Source organism: Lepisosteus oculatus, chromosome 5 (genome assembly GCF_040954835.1).
Source record: "Lepisosteus oculatus isolate fLepOcu1 chromosome 5, fLepOcu1.hap2, whole genome shotgun sequence".
Lineage (NCBI taxonomy): Eukaryota > Metazoa > Chordata > Actinopteri > Semionotiformes > Lepisosteidae > Lepisosteus > Lepisosteus oculatus.
In genome coordinates this window covers 32,350,160-32,364,625 of record NC_090700.1, presented here as the reverse complement: position 1 = coordinate 32,364,625, position 14,466 = coordinate 32,350,160, and the positions used below count along the sequence as shown (strand labels likewise).

General features: G+C 42.0%; 1 protein-coding gene across 1 annotated transcript; it reads right to left on the bottom strand.

The window, feature by feature from the left end:
- Positions 1 to 2,332: 2,332 nt before the first annotated feature.
- On the bottom strand, positions 2,333 to 14,369 carry nras (NRAS proto-oncogene, GTPase). The gene is made up of 6 exons (XM_006628309.3): positions 14,166 to 14,369; positions 7,348 to 7,475; positions 7,027 to 7,205; positions 6,511 to 6,670; positions 5,511 to 5,634; positions 2,333 to 4,863 (listed from the first exon to the last, which is right to left on the bottom strand). Exons 2-5 carry the CDS (start codon positions 7,456 to 7,458, stop codon positions 5,515 to 5,517), a joined length of 570 nt encoding a protein of 189 aa, XP_006628372.1. The 5' UTR covers positions 7,459 to 7,475; positions 14,166 to 14,369; the 3' UTR covers positions 2,333 to 4,863; positions 5,511 to 5,514.
- Positions 14,370 to 14,466: the final 97 nt, after the last annotated feature.

The following is a 14,466-nucleotide window of genomic DNA, read 5'->3' as shown; positions in this document are numbered from 1 at the left end:
TTCCAGTGCCAGTTTGCCTGCTAGATGTTTTTCCAATGAGAGCGGTAATCTGGAGAGCACTCTTTAAATGTGAAGCAATCATCAAATCCCCCTCAAATTAACAGCAGCAGCTAAAACAGCTATGACTTGTTCATCACCTTACTAGAAAAGATGCACATTCCCTTTAATATTACAGCTGCAAAAAAGGAACTCACACGGGAATGTGCACAGTGACAAGAAAAAGGAAGGCACTCGGCAACAGTTTAATGCAGTTTCCAAAACGACTCAAAATGCTTTGATGGCTACAGGTGCCAAGTTCACGAAGTTCTAAATAATTCAACACTCCACTCTGACAAAGCTACTGTGCCCATGTCCCCCCTCTGTCAGATCCAATCAAAAGGGCTTGAACTTTCCATCCAGAAGGGCCCACGATGACCGCCATCAGGGAGTTCCAAAAACTATCAAGCGTATGTCTTGAATAAGAATTTTCAGTCTGTGCATCTTTTTTTCTTCTCAATACCAGATGAGACTGCAGATAAGAGACTCCGTTGGCCTGCAGTCTCTCTGGATGACTTGCAGGGCTCCACGCTTTGTCCTTGCCTGTTCTGCTCTTTATTTCACCACACCAGAAGAGAAAGACAGCCCTCAATTCTCAGTGCAGCTTCACTTGTACTTATCACCTGTGGCAATTTGCTGGGCTGACAGGCATCACATTCTACTAATCAATAAGCACTAAATTTCTAATGATATACTTTCACCATGTTTGCAGTGATGCACCGTAAACCCATGGGCACATCATATATGAAAGTGTAGTTCAACTGAATACTTCAACATTACACATTCAGTGTAAATATTAGACAATGTAAAAATACTCATTTAAGGTTTGCAACTGTAAACCACCGGTGTAGCATATAAGAGATATTGTGTGAACACTTTTTAACATGCTCATCCTGACTTCAGTAATACAATTACCTATTTGATATTTCATATATTAGATCCAGAACACCAGTGCCCACCAAAATCATCCACATAAGTACATGAATACACCTTAATTAGCCTCAGTGGGACAGCAGTGGAGGTGATCCTTGATTCTGTTCCAACGCTAAGGTGAGAGATACATGGTTTTAAATACCCAAGTAAACCAAGGCTGATCACACAGCAGATGTGAATCAACCAAGTACATTAGAGCAAGATATTAAAACAAGTCCTCAGTGCTACAGAGAATGTCTCAAAGAAGGCCTAAACCCCAAACATCCGACACTAGCGCAGCCATTTTCTTTGATAGTGATCAAATCTTTCCAGCACCAAATCTGAAGTCATGTTATTGGCATTACCAATGAAACAAAGCCTGCGAGATCAAATGTGATAACACCACCTGTTCTCTAAAACAACACTCTTGTGAGGCTCAGTCACACTGAACAGTGTTGTAGCAGAACATGGTTGACTTGTGTGAAGGACACCAATTTTACAGTTAAAGTCTAGTGGAAACGTTTAAACTTTTAATTTTTAACATATTGAAACCCTCCATAACATTCCTTAAATGTAGAAAACCTTAAAATACCTACACCTTGAAAAACTATTTCTATACTTTTGACACCGGTAGAGGAAAATGGCATAAAAATAATGGATTCAGCTTTTTCACCCCCCACTTCTGAAATCAGATATGGAAATGAGCATAAGAAACCTGTAATGAAGACCAGATATTCAGCATCAAACTCTCAGACGCCAAATCAAGGCCTCCGCTTAACGAAGATCTGACTGACCAACACTGAGCCAGAAAAGCTGTCCAGCGGGCTCTCAAAATAAACACTGACTGGCACGTCAAAAGGCCATACAGCTGCAGAGGCTGAGTCACTGGATCTCACACTCTCAGAAGCGAGCCCTGTTTTTACCCATCATCTGTTACAGAAAAATACTGTGGCACTAGGCTTCAATAACACCTTCCAGCTGTACAAGGCTAACTTTCAGAGACATAATTATAACACATAAAGAAATTCTGATTGCCTCAGTGTGAAATATTAATAACAGGGGCTTTTTTACTCCCTTCCTGTTCTAAACTTCAGGTTAGTAAAGGCCACTTTTACTTTCTAATTTTAAAAATGTCCACTTCACCACACAAAGCCAATGTATGAAGTGAGCAGGGAAGCAATATAATTGTGAAACTTTCAGAGTGCCTTCAAGCCTTCTTCAATGCAGTTTTATAATTCTATCCAGCTTGTCACAATAAAAGTTTCTAAAGCCTAAATATATTCAAAGGTAAGGTAATGTTTGAAATTCCTCAATATATCAGTGGAGAGCCAATGTTTTGGGGGCTTTAATTCTGAGCTTTTAATGACTCAATCAATGGCATAACTTAGTCCAACACCTTTGAAATCTTTAATCATTCAGAAGTTTGAATATAAAACCTGTAGGTTGAAGCTCTCCAAGATCAGGAACAAAGAGCACTGTGCTATCTTCTTCATTCTGGTGAACACGATTCCAATACAAAATTGTTAACAGAATACAAGTGCAAACACATAAAGATCACATTCTGTCCTGTTCTGTTTCCAGTGCCAGTTTGCCTGCTAGATGTTTTTCTGTACAGTGGTATTGGAAAGAACTGTCTAAGCAAACAGTACCGGGATCAGTTAAATTCTCTACACAGGATGCTTTTTCAGTATGCCCAGAACATTAAGTCTCCAATTATTCTTTAAAAAAAACACCTCCTTAAAATAGTGATGCATTACAATAAGGTGTTACAACTTCAAGTTATAAAGAACTTATTCAGGAAAGACTAGGATGAATCACCCCTAGAGCATTAACTAAAGAAAAAGTGGACAGCATGGCATTAACAAATGTGCTCCCATCTTGGGGAGAGGTTTCTGCAAGGATATGGCATCTTCAGAGAGTGTTCCATAAGGGAGCGAGGACTCCCTACAATTTACTTAACCATATAACAGCTGCACCTGAAGAATTGAATCTTCTCCTGAAATGCATTCAAAGTCCAGTACTTATCACATAGGTGGACACTTTTCATTAGTTTATAAAGCAGATGTGCCAACTGAACTCCTGGAGGGCTTGGGGCTCTGGTTTCTGCTCCACCTGAGCTCTCAGTAAGACATTATTGGTCTAATTAACAGCATAATTGCTCATTTTTCTAATCGGGCTTGGTGCGCTATGGGAACCTGGGTGGACTGAAGTGTATTTTGTTTAGTAACCATTCATAAACAACCTCAAGAAATATCCTTTAACCATCTAATTAAAGAAATTGAATTGACTCCGCAGACTGTATCAAAACCAAGAAGACCCCCAGGACTACTCGGAATTGAGTTTGACCATGTTTTAAATTCACTCCAATTCTCAGCTATGCAGTTTGAGAAGAAACAGAACAGGGGGACTGATTTTTTTGCAGTCAGTCAAATACCAAGGGAAGTCCTGGGAAAGAGCCCTTTCGCTGGAATAGAAACCAAATGTCCTCACCATCAGCAAGACCTTGTGTGACGTCACAGGGCCTGCAAAGGGCAGTACTGGTGGTTCTAGATTCAAGGCCTTCATGCTGACCAGCAATGGACAGGAAAGGGCCTAACCTCAAGAAGCACACAGAAACTGCTGAGCAGTTCCTGCTCCATGGCCCCACAGGCATGCAGAAGCCATTCTACCATTAAAACAAACAAGGAGGCTTGGCCTGCTCCTAGTCTGGATTATTAAACCCTCTTTCAGGCAGGATTTGAAGTGACCACTAGGTAGAAGCTAGGTCTACAGATGAATGATGCAAACAGGTGCCGTGAAATACCTTTATTCTTTTACTAGTCACACTTGAGTTTCTCCCCATGGGGTGAAGAGTAATGGCCTAAATGGGCCCTGGTACACACTCACTGTGGCAGAGGTGCACTGGATTTGCAGATTTAAGCTTTGAGGTAGAGGTGATTGCAGGCCACATTGGGAAATGTTTTTGGGCACAATGAAATAAAACCAAAAACACAGGGACTGGCGTGCTTCAGCACATTACTTTGGACCTCTGTTGAGGCACTGTCTTGTCAGGGATGGTCAAGATTAACCCAAATCAACTGAATTTTCCTGGATACATCTTGACAACTAACTTGTCAGCCTCAGAGGTATGCAATTCTATAGCACAACTAGCCCCTATTAAAAGAGAAAAGTTGAAAACAATTAAAGAGGAATCACTAAGGGCTGAGATGTAAGCAGTAACCGAACAAAGCCGTGCTGTAATTAGCACCCTTTAAGGCAAAAGGCATCCGGGTGACTTATTTTTCTTTTTCAGTCTGTATCATAGAAGCCACTGGTACTTCATAACAAGGGAAACTGTAAAACTCAAAAGCTTTTACTCCAGAAACTACTCCTGAATAATGCAAAGATTTTAACAGTGTGGCAGATGTGTCAGGCTTAAAAATAATCTATAAATCCAAAGAAATGTACAAAAAAATTAAATAAGTTCATCACATACAGGCCACTTGCATGTAGATGTAGAGATAAACGAGCACAACTGGAACTCTAATGGGTTTTTATCAGAAAACGTTGAAACCAAAAACCATGAGCAGTGGGTTGGCTAATCCGGCAGCTGCCGAGCAGCTGGGATAGTGATGGATGACGATGCTGGAATCTCTGGTGTCTCAAGGTCGGGTACAGAAAAGGTCGGGGGGAACACGAGGGCTACAGACTCCACAGTGGTGCTCGCCTGGCCAGGGAAGTTGAGAACAGAACCCAAGGTGATCGGGCAATTGAAGCACAGTGGAGGAGCTCCCAGGGCCCAGAGGAAGCAAGGGAGGGGGAGCAGGAGGACCTGCCAGCACATCCAATCACAGTAATGCCCCTCTCTCTCTCCACTGCAGCTCACTGTGTCCAGGCCCAGCCCGACCAGCAGGGGGCGAGGCAATGACTTTAGCCCTGCAGGGAAGAAATGGCAAAGAATAGTCAACAGGATGAATTAGGATGGACTTAAAAAAAATCAACACAAAGTGGCAAAGCAACAGCTAATTTCCCCATGGGAGGTATAGTGTAGTATATAACATTCACCTAGAGCTAAAAGAGCCTGAGTATAGATAGCGAATGATAGTGTGATCAGGAATTCCCAAGGTAAAGCACACAAATGGCTGAACAGGGTTTGAGTGCTCTTGGTGTTGTCAAAAAGACATGCTCCTTTTCTCCAGTCAGTTTGCTCTCCTGTGAGGGGCTGTAGAGCTGGTGACAAAGGTGCTGACTGGTGGGTGTGCTAGAGGAGTCCTCCTGTAGGCTCTTAAACTCTCTGTACTATAAGGCTTCAGCTTCAACAACTAATGGATCAAACACTCATAAGAGGATGAGCATCCTAGGAGGTATGTCAATGGTACAGTAATACAAATGCAGATTGACACAGACGCGTATTTGGAAACCCAGGTGGAAAGAGGGTTTGACGTTTAGGGACAAATTCCTACCCTAATTCATGACCAACTGCAGCCTGTCCTACTGGAGCATGCTCATCCTGGAGCTCATGGAGCCCTGGTTGTGGCAGTCAGGATGTGGTTGGACACCCACTGCCCTCATGGCAGACTCACCCGATCACATCACGCTGCAGGACACCCCCATACAGCCCTGTTTCCGGTCCTCACGGCTGTTCAGCTTCTTCATCCGGTAATGCCTGATCTCCCGAACCAGAGTGTAGAAAGCGTCTTCCACTCCCTGCACACACACACAGGCAGCAAGGGGGTTACAGGAGAACTGGAGCTAAACAGTGGGTCACTACTCCTAACTGATCTTGGCCCTCCATTGGACATTCAGATTTGAGATGAACCTATTTTACTTGTTAATTATCTTAACAGAAAACCAGCCTTTGCGCCTGAAGTCCCCCTCCTGTGTTAATCATATATCCACCTTGAGCACTAAGAATTTCTACCATATGAAAGCTAACTGCACTGCAGCAGGTGTGCAAAAAACAGTATAAAAGTATAGGTTAAACCAGTCATCTGTTATTTTTTGTGATTGAACTGTGGATCAAATAATATGCTTGTCTAATCCACTTTAAAGAGTGTCCCCAATAAACAGTTTTAGAGGACTAATATAATGTACACAATAAGTGAGCTACATTGAAAGCAACTGTGTTAAACAAGTTCCCAGTCAACAAAACTAAATCCAAGTGTGTTTCACAATTTGCTTCAAATGACATGTTCATTGACCTTTAAATGCTCATCATGTTATAACAGTTACTTCTGCACTTTGGAGAAAAAATATAAAGCTGAAAAGCCACCTAGACCTGGTTTATATCCAAACATTCCCAGCGTAATCCATCATATATTGGTAATAGTTATTAGTCTCTTAGAAATTTACAATTTTAGAATTCCTTTGCCCTGCCTAATACACAAAACTGCAAATGCCAATCTATGCACAGTGTAGTGCTGCATCATCTTCAAATTGTGACAAAGCAGTATCTGGTTTCTACTCATCCTTAGTTACCAAGACTTTAATAAGGCCCTGTGAAATGAGGTTTGTCATGAAATACTTCTCTGGAAAAAAGCTTGAGTTTAGGACACTTTTCTCAGGTTATGGGTGACCACACACCTGTCTGGTTTTAGCTGACGTCTCCACAAACTCGATGCCGTAACTTCGAGCCAGCTCCTGCGCCTGCTTCGTGTCCACAGTCCGCGTTGGCAGGTCACACTTATTGCCCACAAGCACCATGGGCACGTCATCCGAGTCCTTCACCCTCTTGATCTGCTCCCTACAGGATAAGAAGAGACTCCGTGATTTTTCCCTGGGTAAGCACCAAAGCAGGAGATAAAACTGTGGCTAAACAATTTCTGCCCTCGTAATTACAACTGAACATGAAAACCAAACCATGCTTACAGCAATCAGTTAGTCAAGTTGAGAGGTCAACAAATGGAGAACCAAACTGACAGGACACTGTGCTGTTCTCAGCAGAAAACAATTCTGATGTTCAATGGGATTTTTTTATCCCATCGTCTCTCAACAACTAAAGGAAATGGCACAATAACCTTGTTTTTTTATGTTTAAGCACTTTCAGATTTTCTGAAAGCCAATAGAGAAGGAGAGGTAGGCTGCAGGTTGTTCTCTGACCTGTACAGGTGGATGTCAGCGAAGGACTTGCTATTGTTGATTGCAAAGACGCACAGGAACCCCTCTCCTGTTCGCATATACTGGTCCCTCATGGCACTGTACTCCTCTTGACCAGCAGTGTCCAGGATGTCCAGCAGGCATGTCTCCCCATCAATCACCACCTGCTTTCTGTAGGAGTCCTGGGGTACAATGTAAAAAGAGAACGATGGACATTAAAACTATAGTATACATTATACATTCCCAATATGATGTATTGTGTTGCGCAGAGCAATGTAAAAAAGGATTTTATTTATATTTATTTATAAGGTGGTCAGTACCTACCTCAATGGTGGGGTCATATTCGTCTACAAAGTGGTTCTGTATGAGCTGGATGGTCAAGGCGCTTTTTCCCACTCCTCCAGCTCCCACCACCACCAGTTTGTACTCCGTCATCTCAATGCAACCCCGTCCTGCACCAGAGAAACACACCTGTAAGGGTCAAGGTCATTTTCCCACACTTGGGCCATGGAGAAACGTTTTTCCTGAATTTTACTAGTTTTCAGTACTCTCATGCTCCAATGTGCTTTACAACTCGACTGTGGTTTACTGCAATTCACCATGCTAGATCAGCCTTCAGCATCCCCTTGTGGAAGAAAAAAAATAAAGAGTGACAGAGGGGTCTGTCCCCAGTGACACTGGTCAACCGATGCCATTGGTCTTTGACCATTAGGATGTTACAGATCTGATCCCCCTAAAACTGCTGGGCTCTATCCTTCCAGCAGCTGGAGACGAATGTGGACTTTGATAAAAGCAATAGTCTGCCATGACTTTGCATTCATACACATCACCAGTTGCAGTAATTCCTGGCACAGGATATCTGTAATGCTGACATTGTAACACTCAACACTTCGTAACATCAATATGGTTATCTCTTCCTGTAACACTCTGTAATACTATGGCATTTTGTAATACTGTAAACTCCAAACCCAGGAATCACTCATTACCAATCTAGCTCTGAATACCTCCCCACAAGCTGCTCTAACAGTGACTTGTACTCAGGACAGGATTCCAAAACAATGCAACAATTCTCCAACATTACCTATTTTTTCCTGTACCCCTAAAAAATTTCTGGTTTAGTCTGCTGAGGAAAGCAATAATTTGTCAGACTGTCCAGATGTTCTATGGACTGTTTGTGAATTTTATTCCGCACTAACAGAAGTCTTTTCATCTAGAGCTCCCATCTACAATTCAGGAACAACATAAACCCCTTTTACCAGTTGCCTTAGGCGGAAAAGAGCACAGTAACACTGGACTGGTGGACTGAATACAGTGCTACTTCTTGTTGCACAACCTACTGAAAAGGGAAAGCAAAACTCCTATGCTTCAGCAAAAACTGAAAAGGCCTTAAGTTGTTCATTCAGTAGAGGCAATACCGGGATACACATTTTAACCCAACAATAACAGGTTTCTAATGTTCAGTAGATAAAAGGTATAATGTACAAAGTCATTCACTAAGACCAATATTGTAGAAATACTGGTGTTCTAAATATTTAAGAACTATAAAAACCAAGACAGAATAAAAAATTGAAAACAGTAGATATTAACTCTTTAGCTGTGCAATTTTTCATCCGTCATTGAAGTCCATCTCCTATGGGGCTTTTAAATTCTTCCTACTACAATGCCACACAGCAGCTCAGAAATATTTCTCACTTGATGCATTTACAGGGCACCAAGTTACTGGATTCCCTCTGCTCTGCAGCTGCAGATTTGGCCAACAGGATAAAGGTCTTGCACAACACATCTTGCAATGCAGAGCAACATCACATTTTCTCTCACCACAGTACCTGCTGAAGGCAGCTGGAGAGAGAAGTGTCCACTGCAATCTGGCCAATTAAAACCTTTTACTGCCCGTTAAGGCACGGAGTTCCATTCCACTCTGAGAAGGACCTGTACATTGGGACTTTTAGACTAGAGTGTTAAAAGACAGGCAACATCAGTTTCTCTGAAAAGAGACTTTGTAGCTCTGAAATTGTTTTCTATACAAATGTGTTCTACACACTTGATCAAAGCACATTTTGATGGGTCAGGAGTCAAATGCCAAGCCAGCTGTAGTGGACCGCCACCTGTAACTAAACATTATAAATTAAATTACCTGCTAATTATAAAATATATAATGAAATAAAACTCAAAACAACTATTTAGAACTGTCTGAAGAACATAAGTGAATAAGAGTAAATTACTGCTTCCCTCAGCAGGTTAAACCAGGGAATGCATGTTAGGGGTATGGGGGAAAAAAAAATCAGTAATGTTGGGGAATTACTGGATTATCTTGGAATCCTGCCCTGATTGCAAGTCTGCAAGCCAGTGTTAAGAGAGCTTTGTGAGGAGGTGTTAAGAGCTGGACTTGTATTCAGTGACTTCTGGAATTATACAAAATGTATAAAGAAAAGCCAGATAAGAGCATCTCTCAACTGAAAGAAAACTATCCCCACTCTTAAGGTCCACAAACACTCTTTTGAAAGTGTGGGTGTTAAAATCTATAATGTAGCATTTAATACAAGACTAGGATAAAGATAAGAAGCTACATTATCTTATTATATTGTCTCTATATTTGAAGTTTATATTGGGAAGCCCAACCACAATAGAAACCTGAGACCTCTGGATTACAGAGTCCAACTTGCACTGTAAACAGACGAAAAACAGAAGAAAAATCCCAATGATGTCAATTTCAGGCTCTCTCGTTCTTCAGCAGGCTGTAGTTGGCTTCCTCCATTACACTGTGTAAAGGCAAGCCAGATAAGAGAACCTCTCAGCTGCTGGACAAACTCAGTGCCCACTCTTCCTGCCTCCAAACACTATTTGGAAAGTGTGGATGTTAAAATCTATTTCTGATCCATCAGGCAGGGAAGCGTGTACTGCCTGCTAAGCCGAATGTCAAAGTTCCCTCGTTTCAGATGGGGCTGAGGCAGAAGAAAGCTGAGAGCATGGAGCGAGGCTCTTGTATACTTGCAGGAGGCCAAGATTCCATCCTGTTAATGACTGGAGGGGCAGGCTGTCACGGCCCCCCATACCAGAAGCTGACTGTCTCTGTCCCAGGTTCCCACAGCCATCCCTGGTCCTGGAGGGTCCCAACCCACTTTTTCTCATACCTCACCCTAAATCACCCGCCATTTTAAAAACAGGAAAACTTGTTTTAAGCAATTCTTCAAATCAAGCAAATGCTGTTTCTGCGTAGAGAACAGTGATCCTTGAGGACTCGAGCATATTCTGATTTTTGTTCCAAATGATCTCGAAATGACTTAAACACATCACCTTTTTAATTGATCAGCATTAAACTGCTCCAGGGATTTAGAAAGTGGGGAATCAAAGGCCACCTATAAAGCCTGCTGTTCCAGGGCTCTGCAGGACTAGGCCAGGAGATCCCAGATGTAAAGACTACATAGAATAAGGACAAGTAAACCAACTATTACACAAAAATTCCCCCATTTCACTTATTCCCCAATTCTTGGGGGGGGGGGGGGGGTGTTTCCAGAGTGCTTTGTCCAAAGGCTGCTCAGTAATATCTTCCTATAAGCACAGCCCTGGATAAAAGGTGCACTCCTGTACTCCTGAAAGGCTAGAGCAGGAACTGTGCACTACGCGGCAGGTAGAGATTGGGAGGGAGACCCGCGTTTAGAGCAGAATTGTTTTTTTTACACCTCACGGTAGCATAAAAATTCACAATGCAGAGCTCTTCTCTCACAGCAGTGTGAAACAGACAGCAGTCATGGGGGGACACGCCCCTGCACTTACCTATACCACACCAAGGAATGCGTTTTGAAATCAAAGACCCATACAGGCAGGAAAAATAATCAGAATGCCCTGTTTCAAACCCCGCTATCAGTTCATCAAACCCATTTACTAAGTTACTGTATGTTCTCACTGTAGAAAGTGTGAGTTCTGCTGAAATTCATCAAGAACCTAGCTGTGCAAGTAGGTGGAAAGAACACTGCTGCCACCTAGTGGCAAGACCAGCTAAAGAGACAGAAGCCACACATTTTCAAACCATAAACCACAGAATTTTAATTTGCATGTTCATCATGCTTAAAATTACAGGACCACATAGATGGCTTTTAGATTAATGCAAAGAAGACTGCCATAAATTTCCTTTTACAATCAGAGATCCATAATCACTTCAAGATTTCATTCAAACTAAAAGGGCTGATTCAAATTGGCCCATGGATTATTCAGTGCATAGGGGGACCTTAATGTGCCATATCATCACATAATGATTAAATCCCTAAGCTGGGTAGATCTAGTAAGATGACATCACAGATTGTCTGCAACGGTGGACTAATGCAATACCCACTATAATAGTTACTCGATTGGGGTGCACAGAAACTGTTTAGGCACCAACTTCAAAGCAGTCTGGTTTATTCCATGTTTTAAAAGCTATAGGATCTTATAGTCCTATCTGCACAGACAGATGTTTGGAGTTACTATTTTAACTGCTTCACTTAAACTCAAACCAAAGTTCAAAAACAGTAGCTATTCAGTAGATGAACTTTATACTCACACATTTGCAAAACACGTGCCAATAAAAGCATATTGTACAGACACACAATGGGCAACTCAGTAATCAAGATTGATTTCCACTTAGCGAAATACTGAACTAGCACTGGATTTGTATACTGGATCAATGTTTGCAAAGGAAAAAAAATAGAAATAAAAAAAGGCACACCTTAATTGACTGCTATCCAGCATTAGCTGATCCTGGTCTCCCTAAGTTTTTTTTTTTATTTTCCCCTAAAATCACCTTTCACGCTACACAGTAACTAATCAGTTTCTTCCTGTCCTGACGTTCATCTGTAGAACGATTTGGTTAACTTGTGCACCACTGGATTCTCAAAGATTCTCCAACACTGGCAGCTGGGTAGGCAGAGACCAAAAAGGGGGCTCTGGTGCCTGTATATCAAGGTGGCAGAGGTGCCGAGACACACTTGAACCCCGAGTCTGACCACATCATGAAGCACTGCCTCCCTTTGCACAGCTGCAGGTTTCTGGAGAGAACATCAGCTCAATTAAAACCATAAAAAGAATCTGTAACAGACAATCACCCAGAATAGACAGAGGAAGTGGACTGTGACACGAAATGTAGATGATGCTGGATAACCGACTCATTTAAACCACACTTGAGCTCTCTGAAGCTATCAACGTAAACTACAAAAGCATGTCTTGCACAATGGCCTGTAACACTTTCGATCCTTTTTTAACTTGAAATGGTTGTCACAGGAAAGGCCATCCATTCAGAAAACTCTGGAAATACTCCTCACATGAAAAGCACAGTGTACAAAATGATCGACAGAGCATCCTTTATTCTACATGAAACAGTCTGGTGAATTGTGGACAGAACAAGACTGGATAAGGTGATCAACACAAAAAAGCACACCTGTAACGATCTGTAAAACGTGCCCCACACGGACAGAAATTGAATAACTGGATCCAACGAGCAAGAAACAAAAGCGGCTTTGGATTTTTCAAGAAAAGACTGGATGCGATTTCCGAATCAGGTCTCGGAGAGTTCTCGGGAGTCAGGGAGTTCCCATTACCTGTAAAGCACTTTGAGTGGAGTGTCCAGAAAAGTGCTGTTTAAAGATAAGGATTATTAATTTAGTTTGTTGCAGGCAACTGTCTCAGCGACAAAGACTGAAAGGCCTCCTGTCCTTTGCAACATCTTATGTTCTCATTAAAAGAATTGGTCTTCTGATTTTACTAACTGGCTTCCCAAAGACAGAAATACCACTAGCCCAAGAAGACACCGAAGCCCCGGATCTCCAGACACTTACCTCCTTACAGGGGACACAGTATGGAGCTGCTAGTGCTCAGAGTCTTTGTGAGCTTGAAATAGCCCAAACTGATACACTGAACACCCCATCACTTAGTCATACAATTATGATTATCACAATACGCATACAATCGGTACATTGCAAAGGAACAAGCAATAGGTTTATTCCATGCTGAAAAGAGAAGAAAGCAAACAACATTTCGGCTCTGGAGCCTCCCTTGGGCGTGGGTATATTAGCGCAGCACACACAAACCACACTTGCCGAGAGTCCAACACAAAATATTCCTGGTAGCAGCTAGTAATGCTTTAACAGGCCACAGAGAAACTGCAATCACACACAAAAGCTCCTGCTCAAGGAGGCCCAGAAGAAAACTGATCTGGTAGAAAACACTGAAAAGTTCTTGCCATGTTCAAACGTACAGCTGCCAAAGCCCACCCTCACAAATGTTTTTGCTTTGCTTAGAACCTTTTTCTCATTGCACTAATTCCAAATACACACGTTGTCTTGAGTGTCTCACTCAAAAATATGAGCATGTACAGAGTTAGATATAAACTGCGTTTTATTTTTTAAATACATTTAAGTCTACTTTCAGCATTCTCATCCCCCACGACTGGACGTTCATTGCTTAATAGCTCTGCACCTCAGTCTCTTTCTAAAACGGTTATGTCTGCATTGTCCTTTAGCGCACAGCTCCAGAAATCTGCCTATTCTAAATATTGAGAAGTCAACCGTGACTGTAGACAACTATAACCTGTTGAAAACTTACATCATACTCTCATTAGACACTAGTATCCAAATACCTATAGGCCGACAAACAGTTACTTTCGTTAAACCTGTACAAGACGGTGAGGAACACACACAGGAATGCATCTTTCTGAAGCCAACAGCTAAGGGCGGACAGTGGGCTCGCTTCAGCTGTACCTGACAAGAAAACTACTCCATTATGCAACGCCGACCCGGGAGCACGTAAACTTTAAATGGACTTACATCACGACTTCAGGCAGAGCCGTAGCCCCGAGTTATCGAAGATTACATCACCCTCGTTCACCTACGTTTTCCTAGAAAGACGATACTTTTCGTTTTCTACATCATTAGTAGAAATTCAGTTGTTTTAGTCTCTTGGGAGCACAGTTTCAGAAAATGGGTGGCGCTATGGTAGCGGGAGCGTAAAATGAGCAGCGTTACTTATGTGGGAGAAATTATTTTGCTTAATAAACTGTGTATAATATTTATTGGTTTGCTTAAGACAGCACAACCGGTCAGTCATAACAAAATAAAGAAACTCCATACGACTGCAACAATTATTACGAATAAAACGTTTTTAAAAAAACTTACCCTTTTTTAGTATTTTTTGCAGTCTCTCGCGATAAAACTTCGTTTAGCAACACATGTGATTTAATTTCGACTAATCGACAAAGAAATTAATCTGAAAACGACCATTTTGCCGTTGTTATTCAATAACAGCGTTAACGAACTCCCAACACTACAACGAGCTCGGCCGTGCGCTCAACTTCCTGCCTCCAGGAGACACACCCAGTCCGTAAGGACCTCGCCGATAGCTGCTCACCCAACTGCCTGCGTCGCTTGGTCTTTTGAATCATTAACTTAAATTATGATTTTTCAAGAGTTTAATCAA